This window comes from Ptiloglossa arizonensis, chromosome 9 (genome assembly GCF_051014685.1).
Source record: "Ptiloglossa arizonensis isolate GNS036 chromosome 9, iyPtiAriz1_principal, whole genome shotgun sequence".
Lineage (NCBI taxonomy): Eukaryota > Metazoa > Arthropoda > Insecta > Hymenoptera > Colletidae > Ptiloglossa > Ptiloglossa arizonensis.
In genome coordinates, this window is record NC_135056.1 from 17,518,949 (window position 1) to 17,531,858 (window position 12,910).

The 12,910-nt window shown below is 46.5% G+C and overlaps 1 protein-coding gene across 1 annotated transcript in view; it reads right to left on the minus strand.

Annotated features, from left to right (window-relative positions):
- The window catches only part of LOC143151244 (uncharacterized), a 36,860-nt gene that overhangs the window by 8,285 nt on the left and 15,665 nt on the right, over window positions 1-12,910 (minus strand). Inside the window, exons 2-5 of the mRNA XM_076320199.1 lie at window positions 10,571-10,798; window positions 8,551-9,268; window positions 4,862-5,013; window positions 2,487-2,733 (exon numbers count right to left, since the gene is read on the minus strand). Coding sequence (XP_076176314.1) covers window positions 2,487-2,733; window positions 4,862-5,013; window positions 8,551-9,268; window positions 10,571-10,675 — 1,222 coding nt within the window. The 5' untranslated portion in view covers window positions 10,676-10,798. The remainder of the gene's footprint in view (window positions 1-2,486; window positions 2,734-4,861; window positions 5,014-8,550; window positions 9,269-10,570; window positions 10,799-12,910) is intronic.

Genomic DNA, 12,910 nt, shown 5'->3' on the forward strand with positions numbered 1-12,910 from the left:
GTTACACCGAGACGGTACTGATTCCATAATCAAGTATTCGGTTGTAATTTTAGCGCGGTCCTTAACCGGGTTCTGATTCCATAATCAAGCGTTCTCGGTCAATTTCGCCGCGACCTTAATGAAAAGTAATTTCCTCGGGAAAATTGATCTTAATTTCGTAACGATATCCCGCTCGAGAGAATACCGTATAGGCGTATCGCGATCGAAATCTCGAACACGTTACATTTTCATATTTATCGTTAGGAAAATGTCAGCGGTTTCAGGCGGCGTTGGAATTAAAATTCCACCCTGTAAACACCGGTTCGTCGGGACGTGTAAACACCGTACGCTCCAGTTTACACCGCGTCGCGATCAATTTTCGAAGAAAGCTCGGGCGAACGTTCAACGGGGGTAATTCTCGTTTCTGCGAACCGTTCGCACGTTATCGATCTAAAAACGGTTACTCCGCCGCGAGGAGCGCTCAGTTCAGGAGGGTGAATGCGCCGTACGGGGAATCTATGCCTCGTAGGAACGAACCAGTGAAAAATAAAAACGTGCTTGCATGTCGTAAGTAGCCCACGTCGGTAAGCTCGCGTGTCGCGAAACCGTCAATTAGCTCGGAAACGATGCCCGCGTTTCGACGAGATCTCGAAACCGGGGACGGTGTGGAAAAAAAGCTGCCAGGGGAGGGGGGTAGAGAGGCCGATTCGAGACGCGTTCTCGTCGTTTGATAATCCGCGGATCGGGTCGCGTGAAAATTTCAAACATCCCCCGGTGCTCGAATTATTTATCGATCGAGCACGGTGCGACGTCCGCGTTGCCCGGAGAGACGACGCGTGTCGGCCACGACGTCACGACGTCACGACGTCGTGACGACCGAAAAGAAACCGAGCGGCTCGAACACCGCATTAACGACTCGTTGCAACCGCGGACTTTAAAGTTTAATTCCACGGTGGCTTCGACACGCTACCTCGATTAGTAGCGAACGCGAGCGTGTACGCGATCTCGATCGTTTACAGCGATTCGAGAAACTCGAATCTCGGGAAAATTAGAGTCAAATTCCGTGCCAAATTCGGAACGAAATTTTCGAACGGACGTCGCAACCGACCAGTCTCGCGGAATTTCTTTCCGACGATTTGGCACCACTTGAAAAACGTTAGCAATTCCTGGAATTTTGTTTCAACTTACGGAGAAAATTCACCGAATCCTTTTCGACGAGTCTCGCGGAATGCTTTTTGGCGAATGTGCGACTCGTAAAACGAAGAGGAGGAGGAACGGAGTGAAATTTTGTTACGAAACGAGACAAACGTTTACGGAGATTCTTCGAACGTTGCGAGTAACTTACCGGGGGACGATTGTTCTTGCAGAGTGCTCTTGGCGACCGTGGAATTTGAAAAACGAACCTCGGAAGCTACTCGGAGAGAAGCTCGAGTCGTGCGCAAATCCGACGAATTTCGAAAGTGGACATTTTTACGAGCGGTTTAAAAATTAGGTTATCGAGCGACCACGTTGACGAACAGTGTCCTATACCGGTGAAATACCCGCACGTTCGTTTAACGAGTATTTTCGACATCGTCCGAGCACTTTCATCGCATCGACGTCGCGTTCGTAATTTTTTTCGTATCGTAAAAACGTATACTGAGAATTAATACGCATCGAGTGATCAAAAAGATGGAATCGAAAGTACGAATAATTGCGACGTGTAAAAAGAGGAGAGAAGTGTACGCGATTTAAAGTGAGATTATCGCGTGCCTCGGTGAAAAACAATGTTCTAATATTAGTCGGTGTATTAGGGAATGTCGTGTCGGTGGTTTTCGAACAACAAGAATTCTAACGATACGAGAAAGTGGATTCCAGTTGCGATGGGTACTTTTTCTTCGAGGATTAACGAGAGTCGGAATGGACGATCACACCGTGTTCCATTAATTAACGAGAACCGGTCGCGCTGCGAATCTTCGTTTCGTACGTGGCGTACGTGTTTCGTTAATTGCGTGGATAAATATAGGCTCGGGAACGTTCCCGTTTCGAAAGCTGGGCAAAGTTGCGGCAAGTCGAGTTCAACCAATTCCCTCCTGCCGCCCACGATCCAAATTACGCAAATTTCTCGAAAGGAGAGCCCGAAGGAAACTATGCAAATCGCGAAGAATCGATTTCGCGGTCGACTCGTTCCGCGGGTCCCGAACCTCGAGCTCGTTCAATTTTCGACAATTTCTCGGGAACGTTAATATTTGCCAATTTTCCAACTCGTACGTTTCGTAGAGGTTAAACATCCGAAACGCTCTTCGTTTTACCAGGGAACACTTCCACGGGGTTCGCGTGGTTCGTTTCACGTCCGCGAGTAACGAAACGCGATTGAGAACCTTTTCGGGGAACAATTTTTATTCACCGACTCGTGCACGTAAATTTATCACGCTGGTATAGATATTTCCGTGCCAAGTTACTCGATTGTTGTTAAGAAAGATTCGTTGGAAACACATGGCACTGCAACGCGATAGAGTCTCACTCACCGAAAGTCAGCATCAGCAGCGGGAAAGTGAACAGAATCATCAGACACACCGTCACCACTTTCGTCTTGCAGATGACTTGCAACGCACGGAACACGAAGTCACAAGTGCCGTTCGCTTCCAGATTCGCGTCCTTCAGTTGAAACACCACCGATCCGTACGTTATCACGCCCAAGTGTCCATCCTCGATGGTGCTCTTCGGTACCTTGACGCCGCTGTTGAACAATCGTCGCGATTCGTCGCCCGAGAACTGGAAATTCAATTAATTGGGAATTATTAACGTCCTGGTATTTATCTATTGGATCGTCGCATCGACGTCGAAAATTTCATCCATTCGGCACGATACATTCACGATACATTCATTTCAAAAAACGAAGGATCTTATTCGTAATACGTAAGTGGAATTTCGTTGAACGCTGTTTAAATAATCCACGCGAGTACCGATGCAACGAGTCTCCTAAAGTTTCCACGTTCGTGGTTGCAAGGTCACGAGTGCATCGATCGAAATAAAAAATTTCGTTACGCGATCGCAATTTAATTTCTTCGATTTAATTAATTCAATTCGTCGATACTTGGTCGTTTCTTTCGCGCGTTTCACGGCCGAAACGAGGAATAAGCGCGCGCGTCGCGTCGCGGCGCGAAATTGTACGCGCGGATACGCTGGTTCTCGCGTTACAGCCGACGAAAATTCAATAACCGTGCCGACGACGCGCGGGGAAAACAATTTCAGACGGTCGTAAATAACCTCCAACATCGCGAAAGGAAACGTTCCGGCGAAACGTGGGAATCGTTCGCGCGGTGGTAAAAGGCGACGTTTTTACGGAACCTTTCGACGGAAAATATTATCAACGAGCGAATACGTTTTGCATCTGCGACGAGATGTCTCAGACCTGTCGATCGAGGCTGTTTTAACGCACGATCGTGTCGGACAGTTGCACCGGAAGTCACTAGAAGATACGAGACACTAGATGCGAGCAACGTTTCGCTGCACAATACATTTTCTTAAGCTTAAACTGGTACTGTGGTTATTTTGTCATTTACACCGTACGGTGGGGTCTGTAGATCTCTGTAGAATTGTTTAATATTTGTAAGAATTTAAAAAAATACCCTTGCCACTTGCGGGTTAATTATCTATTTACCACGTATACAAAGAACGTATACGAGAATGTATAACATTCGTCAGTGTCTCGAAGAGAGAAAAGGACACCGAATTCCCGATCGAAGGGTTCGAACGCGAATAAGAAACTTTCACGACGGGTAAAAATAACATCGGATGGAATTTATCGTTTACATTTTTATTTCTACGATCGATCGAACAGATAAAGGCCCCTCGGTGCACTCGCCTCGGGGATTTGCAACGCTGTCGAGACGTCCTTGAACGCGATCGAACGGAACGAGGTGGATCGGTTCCGTGCGGAAATCGACAACGCGTTCGTAACCGAGGTCTCGTCTCGGCGAAATGGAAAACAAAAGGTGAAAAGAGTAGACGAGTCGCGAGCCGAGGACGACGTGTTCTCCCGTGGGCTAATCTTCGAGAAACGCATTTGCCAAATTGCGGAGTAGGGGTTGCTGCACTTTGCCTAATGAAATTCTCCCAAGTAGTGGGAAAGGTGTTTTGATTCCATTGGAAAGGAGATTACGAGCCACCGCGGCCGGAACTGCTCCAACTTTTTCGCGTACGAACGAACTCGTGTCGATCGAGTATCGAATATTTTGCCCAACGAGTCGAGCATCCGGGTTCTTCGTGGCTCTCGAACTTTACTTTCATTAGAAACAGCGTTGCGTTCCCTTCGACCACGTGGAACACTTTCGGTGATAAAAGTAGCTGGAATATTCGTAACGATTGTTCGAGTAATATCGAAACTCAAAGTTACGAGTCTCCACGGTTGGCGATCATCGGTCCGCTCTATCGACTCACTCTGTTCCACTCTGCGAGGAGTTCTTCCCGTTCTAGTCAGCCGTGTGATCGAGTAGTCGAACCGACGATACTTTTATGCAAATAAGTAGCAACGGTTTCGGGCTGTAAAATATCTCCCGGCTGTTTCGTTGCAGCTGGAGGTACTCGAACTGTTGCCATCCGTGGAGACTTTACTGTGTCTACAAAATTGTCGAGCAGCCCGAGCCGGCGAAATCTCTCCCAGAAAACGGAGGAAACTCTCGTGGAGCTTCTCCTGTGTGTATCTCGACAAAATTTATCGACCGGAGTGAAACAAATTTCGTTAAAACCTTCACCGAACGATGATTCCATACGGTTGCGTCGTCCAACGCGCTTAAAATTGAAGGGAAAAGCGAGAAAATTCGGCGAGCTCGACGCGAAAGGTCTCGAAATAATGAAAAATGTTCAAGTTCGCATGCTGGGATGATAACACGTTTCATACCTGGGAAATAGAGCTGCTGGCCCTCCTTGAGTCCTCGAAAGTGCTCGGCCCGTACGGTACATTGTTCTGGACCGTGCCCCCGGTCGATTTTACAGCTCCGGAATTCATTTCTTTCACTCGATGAGGGGAACAACATCTGTTGCTGCTGAAACCTGGACAAACACCGAACGTAAATTTGCATCGTGCAATTGACGCGTCGATAACGTTTCGAAAGTGTCAACGCGACGTTTACGCCTCGAGGAATAACACCGGTGCGGATCGCGAAGAAAATTTTCTCGTTCGAGACTTGACAAACGTACATTAATAATTATTTTCCAAACGTCAACGGTAACTCGAGTAAATTAATACCGAGATTGTAACTTCTATTTCTTCTTTGGAGTCAGAGGTGTGCGTTACCGATCCACGAACAATTTATAGACTCGAGAATAATTCTCTAAGAGTTATTCCAGGCACAGAACATTGCCAGTCGTCGAAAAGTTTGGCGATCGTCTAAACGATATTTATTTTATTTCGATAGAAAACCGAAAACACGCTTTATCGTAGCAAATTATTCGCGATCGAACGAATCACGCTTTGATCCTTTAATATTGAAATTCACGTTACTGCTTCACGAGCCGACGTAGAGAAAGTTCGTCACTTTGTGCTTCTTGCTCGAAATTTACACCTGGATTAAAGTTTTCCTCGTCTCTGGTGGAAATCACGTTTATCTCGTTCGGAGATATTAATGCTTAAAGCGTAGCGTTTGATACGGAGAACAGGGACGCGGAAGTAATTCGATTTTCACTCTAATTCTCCAGGGGCTCGTTCACCGATACTAGGCTCGAAAGTTTCAGACGTTTACGAAACATCGAGACGCGTTATGCAATAAAGACACCGGTGTCGCACAAGTTCTACAGAGTATGCGAAAGGACAGATTACACATTATGGACCGTCTAGGAGGAGAGTTAAATTATGGCCGTCAAGATCGACGGATCGAGAGGAAGAAATTTCGTCCCAGACGAAAGTGACAATTCGTTTTCTTTTCATCCCGACTGGCGCGTTCCTGAGGGAATCGAAGTGTCTCGACGATGAGGGACAGAAGTAATATTGTGTACTTAACGTGGTAATATTTTTACTCGACATTGTCCTCGACGAACGAGTCTCGACAGTGGACGAGTGTCATTGTCGCTCGTAGAACCAAAGGAACTTATTTTCTGTAATGATCGATCGACTCCTTTTAATAAAAAAAAAGAAAAAAATTAATGTTCGAGGTCTACGTCGCTTTAGAAAGATGTCGAGAACGGTCGATTCGCGATGAACCCTCAACAGTGATCATTTTTGGAAAATATTTCAATCGTCGATCTTCAACTTTACAACAAAGAAACTTGTACGATTGTATCATACACGAAAGGATACTGTGCTCTTTAAAAATGATTGAAATTCAATTGTAGTTTGTACTCGTGGCAGTTTATATGTCGTCCAACTTGCACGTGATTTGGAAGCTCTCGTTGCGCATTTTTCGAACGACAAGCCGTACACGCGGATCGTTACCGAACAATCCGACGATTTCTCCGCGAACGCTTCTTTTAACCGAGATCGCTTTACACGCCGTGTCGACAGAACTCGATTATTAATTTTTCTAGCGAGCTCGGTTTCCGTTGCTACGTTACTTCCGCGTCGATAAATCCACGCGTTCAATTTACGAGAACTGGGTCCAGTCTGGCGGAAAAGAGTCGATTACCGGCGGTAAACGGCGGAGAGGAGGGCAGCCAGTAATTCTTAACGCATCGGTAATTTATCGACTCCGTTGGATGCCTTCGAGTAAGTAAATTTTCTCTCGCATTGTAATCGCAATCTTTCAATTTATCGCGCCGTTTTGCGAGCAACGCGCGCCAAAGGTGCGAATAAACAATTCTCTGTGTCAATTCTCGACGTTTCTTTCTCATTTTCCTGCCCTCGTTTACGAATTTTACTTCGTTCCGTACCGCGAAGTTTCTCAATTGCACCCTCGATTTCGCTCTTTTCTTTCTACGCGCATTTTTCCACGAATAATTTAGCGAACTTTGCTCAAATATTTAGTATTATACCCGTCCGTGGTCAGACAAGTAGTATTACCCCCGTCTATGAACGGACAAGTAGTATTACCCCGTCTATGAACGGACAAGTAGTATTACCCCCGTCTATGATCAGGCAAGTGGTATTACAACCGTCCCTGGTCGGACAAGTAGTATTACCTCGCGGGTGGTCAGTCGAGTAGTATGACCGCGTATATGGCCAGACGAGTAGTATAACCCACATATATGGCCAGCCAAGTAGTGTCACCTACGTATAGACCGATTACAGAATCAGAAAAGTAGTATGACTCCCTATCTATGGCCAGACACGTAGTATGACCCCGTCCATGGTCAGACAAGTAGTATGGTCCCCGTTCATGGTTAGACAAGTAGTACGATCTCCGCCCATTGTCAGACAAGTAGTATGGCCCACGTCTATGGCCAGACAAGTAGGACGACCCCGTATATAATCAGACGAGTAGTATGACCCCTGTCTATGATCAGACGAGTAGTCTGCGCTACTGTAATGGCTATAACATCGTTGAAAATCATCGTATTTTAATGCTCTCGCGCTCGTTTGAAAGGCAAACGACTGCGCTATCCGACAATCTGACCGATACTTCACTAATTCTTTTTTCAAGCGGGATTATTGGTCCGCGAAGAAAGCATATTTTGGCAAAGCGGTCGTCGAGGTTCGTGCCACGTGACCAGAGCTTTACACTGTCTCGAATCGCGTCCAGCTTTCGAATTCTTTTCAACTACATCCAAACTAGCGACGCAACGATTCCACAAGATTTTCTAGACGTTACGTAACCCGCGTAAATTATTTTGAGAACGCAATACGAATATCTTCGGACAAAGAATATTTTTTTCGTTCACATTTCGCGTATCGCGACAAAATCTACGTTGTAGTTAAATTCTCTCAGGCTGGTTCATTTATTCGTCGTTCCCTTCTCCGTACACGGAACCCAGAGACGTTCGTCCGAAAATCTTGCGTCAGATTTCGGTTCCTCTCCGCTCAGGATTACTCTGGCGAAGCTCTCGCCCACGAGGTGCACGAAACGAGAGAAATTCACAGCACCCTCGAGACACCGCGTCACGGTGCACGGTAATGAGCATCGAATTGCCATTAAGTTCTCGATACGGGTAGACGCAATTAAATCGCAGTCGCCAATTCCACGAGGAAACAGCTTTCGTCGCTCGAACGAAAATCGATGGAATCATCGCGCGACGTGCGAGTCCGCCGTTAGAAATTAGAGCTCCGACGAGCTTGCGAAGAACAATACTACTCTAAACGCGCGAACGAATGATTTTTGTCCTGGAGGAATCGGGGGACCGGTAAAGACATCTACAACGAATTATAATTCACGACGGAAAATTTCATCCCCTTGAAATAAAATTTAGCGCGAAAGAAAAATAGTTTCGTATCGTCGAGAACTCGCGCAACGCGTATAAAACGTTCTCAAATTTTCGAAACTTTCTCCGAGTGTCCCTTACACATTGAACGCGCGTAGAATTTCATCGCGTGACGAGAAACGACAAAATGAGACGCAACGATAGAGTTCGCGTCTACGTTTTGCTCGTCTCGTATAGTCGCGTTTCGTTTTCGTCGTTTCAGCTTACGGGGCGATCTCTGAACGTTAGGATTTTCCTTACCTTGATCGGCCGAGGCCCTCCTAGGATCCTGCGCCATCAGACTCGTTTTCGTGATCCTTCGTTCCGGCAAGCCGCCGAGACTTCCCCTCTGATTTCGATCGATGGTCATCGGTTCGATGGTGCGTCGAGGACTCCTAATTTCCTCGTCGTTGGTAACGATCGAGCATCTTGGAGCGTCGTTGACGCCGATGCTACCACGGGACGATCTGGTCACTTGTTCGTAAACGGCGATCGAGTTCCTTGGACTCGCGCAGTCGGAGGCTATCGAGCCACGCGGACTCCTCTGTGGACTACGATCCACCAACTCCATGTTGGTGATACTTCCGCGTGGACTTCTGGTACCGTTCGGTATGAAAGATGATTTCGGGCTACGGTTGGTTACTGGCTTCCCGTTCTCGGACATCAGCGATGTCCTCGAGCCACTCAGCAGCACCAAACTGTTCCGCGGGCTCCTCTCGTACACCGCGTCTGGTACCAATGAGTTCCTCGGGCTCATCCCCGCGTCCGGGATCAACGAATTTCTAGGACTCATGCCCACGTCGGTTATCAAGGAATGTCTCGAACCGTACTGCATTTCCGGTGCAAGATTACGTCCCCCGTTCCGTGGACATCTGTAGTAGTCATCCGGAACCAAAGAGTTGCGCGGACTCCTACTAATCCGTTGGTTAAGCATTTGTCTTGAGCCAGTTTCACGATCGGGTAACTTGTGTGTGACGACCTGAAAGTTCAACGGTGCACCTTCACGCAAAGTCGAGCGTAACACCCGGTCGACGCGAAAACGTTTTCGTCCTTGGAATTTCCACGGAGGGGGGGAAACTTTTCGCAATTGGAAAGCTTTTGGGAATCCGAACTTTGGAAATTGTATCGCCCCGGATAGAAAATATTCGGAGGAAGATGGATCGTTTGTTTCGTCCCCTCGATCGCGAGCCATCGAGTTCAACGTCGAGTCGCAACCATTGCGCAATGCTATCGACGTTGTGCAAAAAAATTTCCAACTATATCCACGGTTAATTTTCTACCCGTTACCGTGGAAAGGAACCGTTGGCCGACCTAGTTTCCGGAATCACCGTACCATGAGGCGAAATTCGCGGGTACGGGTAAAACGGGACGATTCTTCGCGCGAAAATGTACGAAAAACGTGGAACGGTGTTTTATCGCAGGGAGCTTCGCGTTCGGGAAGATTATCTCGGAAAATTCTACCGTCTGTTCGTTCGTGTAACGCGTCTGATCGTTGCTCGTTGCTTCTACTCGGCTCGGTGTTCGTTAACATCGACACAGATATTTTATTATCCGTTTCTGGACACTTGGAGTCGGTCGAAACGGATAATAACGTCGTCGTGGATGATCACAGCGGCGCCAGTGGAAACGGCCGGCAATGATCCGACACGAACGCAGGTCTCCTTTCGAAATTGTCTATCTCGGAAACGAAGCTCCGTACGGAAAAAATACATTCCACGTTTCTTGTGTATTTCAACGCGGAGAATCACCTCGTGTCCTTTCTCTACGGGAATTTCGAGCCGTCGCGCGTGTAAACCCGGAAACCGAACATCGAACAGTCTCCCACCGCTATCGATTCCAAGGAACAAGGATAATCTAGGAGACCCTCCACTCCACATCGCTGCATACCACCTCGAACACTAGCGACAAACAAGATGACTAATGAAACCGAGTGACCGTATTGGACGTGTAACAACAGTTGACGGCTTTGTATCGAGGTGACCTAGCTGGAGTGGAGAGTGCTCTTTAAGCTGTCGAGTTCACGTATAGATCCGCGTTACGCGTAGAATTCAACAGATCGGGAATTTAATTCCACGACTGCGACGAACGCGCGCCGTGTGCGGAGGAGTTTCTCGCTCGCGAAGTAAGCATAGATTTCGAACGCCGATGGGCGTTCAACGCACGCGATCGATCGATCGAGTATCCGTATCGATCAAGCAACCGTTTTTCCTCGATTCTGACCAATACCCGCGACACGAATACGATAGATATACGCGCGAGAAGTTGTACGATCGTTAACGACCTCGTCCGAAGAATCGGTCTCGGGGTCCAGGGCTATGTCGGGCACAAAGCTGCTCCGAGGCGATCGTTGCCGTTCCATGGTCGCCCTAGGGCTGGTTTGCGGCATATCTATGGGCCTGTCGGTTGCAACACTTGCGCGGCGGCCTCGAGGACCAGCGACCGCCGCGGTCCCTCTGCATCGTCACGAGGACGTACTTCGATGCAACATCACCGGGGCGTACTCTCGTCCCTGGAAAATCAAACGAAACCATCGTGAAACACGTGTAACATTGCTAAAGTTACGAGGTAACAGAAAAAGTCACGCGATTATTTTTCCGAGATGCACTTTATTCGCACCATCGATACACATCGATTTTGGACAACGAGTCTTCTAATAATAGATGGAGTTCCATCTCGAGTTCTTTTGCATATGTTCCCGGAGAAGTAACGCCTTTGGCGATCTCTCTAGCTGCGAAGTATACCGTCTACGTGAAAATCGTAAATTCGTAAATTCGTTTTCGGGACTTGCAGATGTTTCTATTTATTACGGTTGTTAACTACGTGCCGATAGATACACTGCAAGATTGCGTGTATCTTCGAGATGCGTCTCGAAAAGCCACGCAACTCAAAAGGTACGAAGTATCTCGAATCTCGAACGTCTAGAAATTTTTAAAAGTGGGTTAACGCGGTCACCTCGAGTAACTCGTAAATTATTACACTCGTACCGTGTCCACTATCTGGCTTCACGATCGACGATTATTGTAGCAATACTAATTGAATTACCTCTGGGCAGAAACGATTGCAAGATCGAACGCGTGCACGACGTTCCTTCCAAATGGGACGCGACTAAAATGTTTATTTCGTTTCGATATAGAGTTTCTTATCTTTCAAATATATATATATTTATCGAAAGTTCCAGGAGTTCGTACGGTAGGTAGAATAGAGAAGCAGAAACAACGATTAACGAAACCTTTACGACGAAGTTGGCGGCGTGTCGGCCAATCGGCGTGCTTCGTTCCTTTTATGGAATATTTTTACTCGACGGCATGCAAAGTGTCCACGGGCACGAAACGCGCGGTCCTCTGTGTGCTCTTACCACGGACGAGATAACCCAGGTATCGAATCAATTTCTCGCGAGGGCACGGGACACACCAGGTGTACGTGACAAACAGCTTTCCAAGAAGATAGCCCGAATAAGTACGCGTCGATTTTCATCGGTCGTCGTGGATACGGACTCGCTCTCACGTCCTATCGCGTTGAACATAATTTCACCGAGGCGTAATTAATACAGTTAGCGTAGCGCTGTTCGCGTAGAGGGAACGAAACCGATTCGTTAATCAGCGGGGGCCAAGCCTTGACGCGCTAACAGGATTCTAATTTAATTTCAACCGGTTCCGGTTCTCGTTTCGCATTATTTGCACCGATCCATTATCCACGGCTAATGGTGATCCATCGCGAGTCGGATGACTAATACTCGCCGTTATATCATTAGAATGATCAAGGTATGCCCGAGGATCCATCTAAACAATGCTATCCGAATGTCTCGTCCAATTACCATTGCCGCGAAAAATATTTCACGCGCAACGCAAACGGTAAGAGGTGACTTACACGAGGAATATTTCCTTCTTCTTTTAATAAATTTTCTAAGCGTTGTTCGATCAACGAAAAGAATTGTAAATTTCCTCTAAAAGGTTGAAACTACTCTGGACAACGCTGTGTATTTTTGTTTAAGTACGAACGTAATCGAATTTGCGAAATTTCTCCGCAAATTTTCACAAGACGACGACGACGACAATATTCCCATTTCTTCTTTAATAATTTTTTCAAACGTTGTACGATTAACGAAAAGATTCGTGAATTTCCCCGAAAAGGTTGAAACTACTCCGGACAACCTTGTGAATTTTTTTTTAAGTACGAACGTAATCGAATTTGCGAAAATTCTCCGCAAATTTTCACAAGACGACGACGACAATATTCCCATTTCTTCTTTAATAATTTTTTCAAGCGTGGTACGATTAACGAAAAGATTCGTGAATTTCCCCAAAAACGTTGAAACTACTTCGAACAACTTTGTGAATTTTTTTTAAAGTACGAACGTAATCGAATTTGCGAAATTTCTTCGCAAATTTTCACAAGACGACGACGACAATATTCCCATTTCTTCTTTAATAATTTTTTCAAGCGTTGTACGATTAACGAAAAGATTCGCGAATTTCCCCGAAAATGTTGAAACTACTTCGAACAACTTTGTGAATTTTTTTTAAAGTACGAACGTAATCGAATTTGCGAAATTTCTTCGCAAATTTTCACAAGACGACGACGACAATATTCCCATTTCTTCTTTAATAATTTTTTCAAGCGT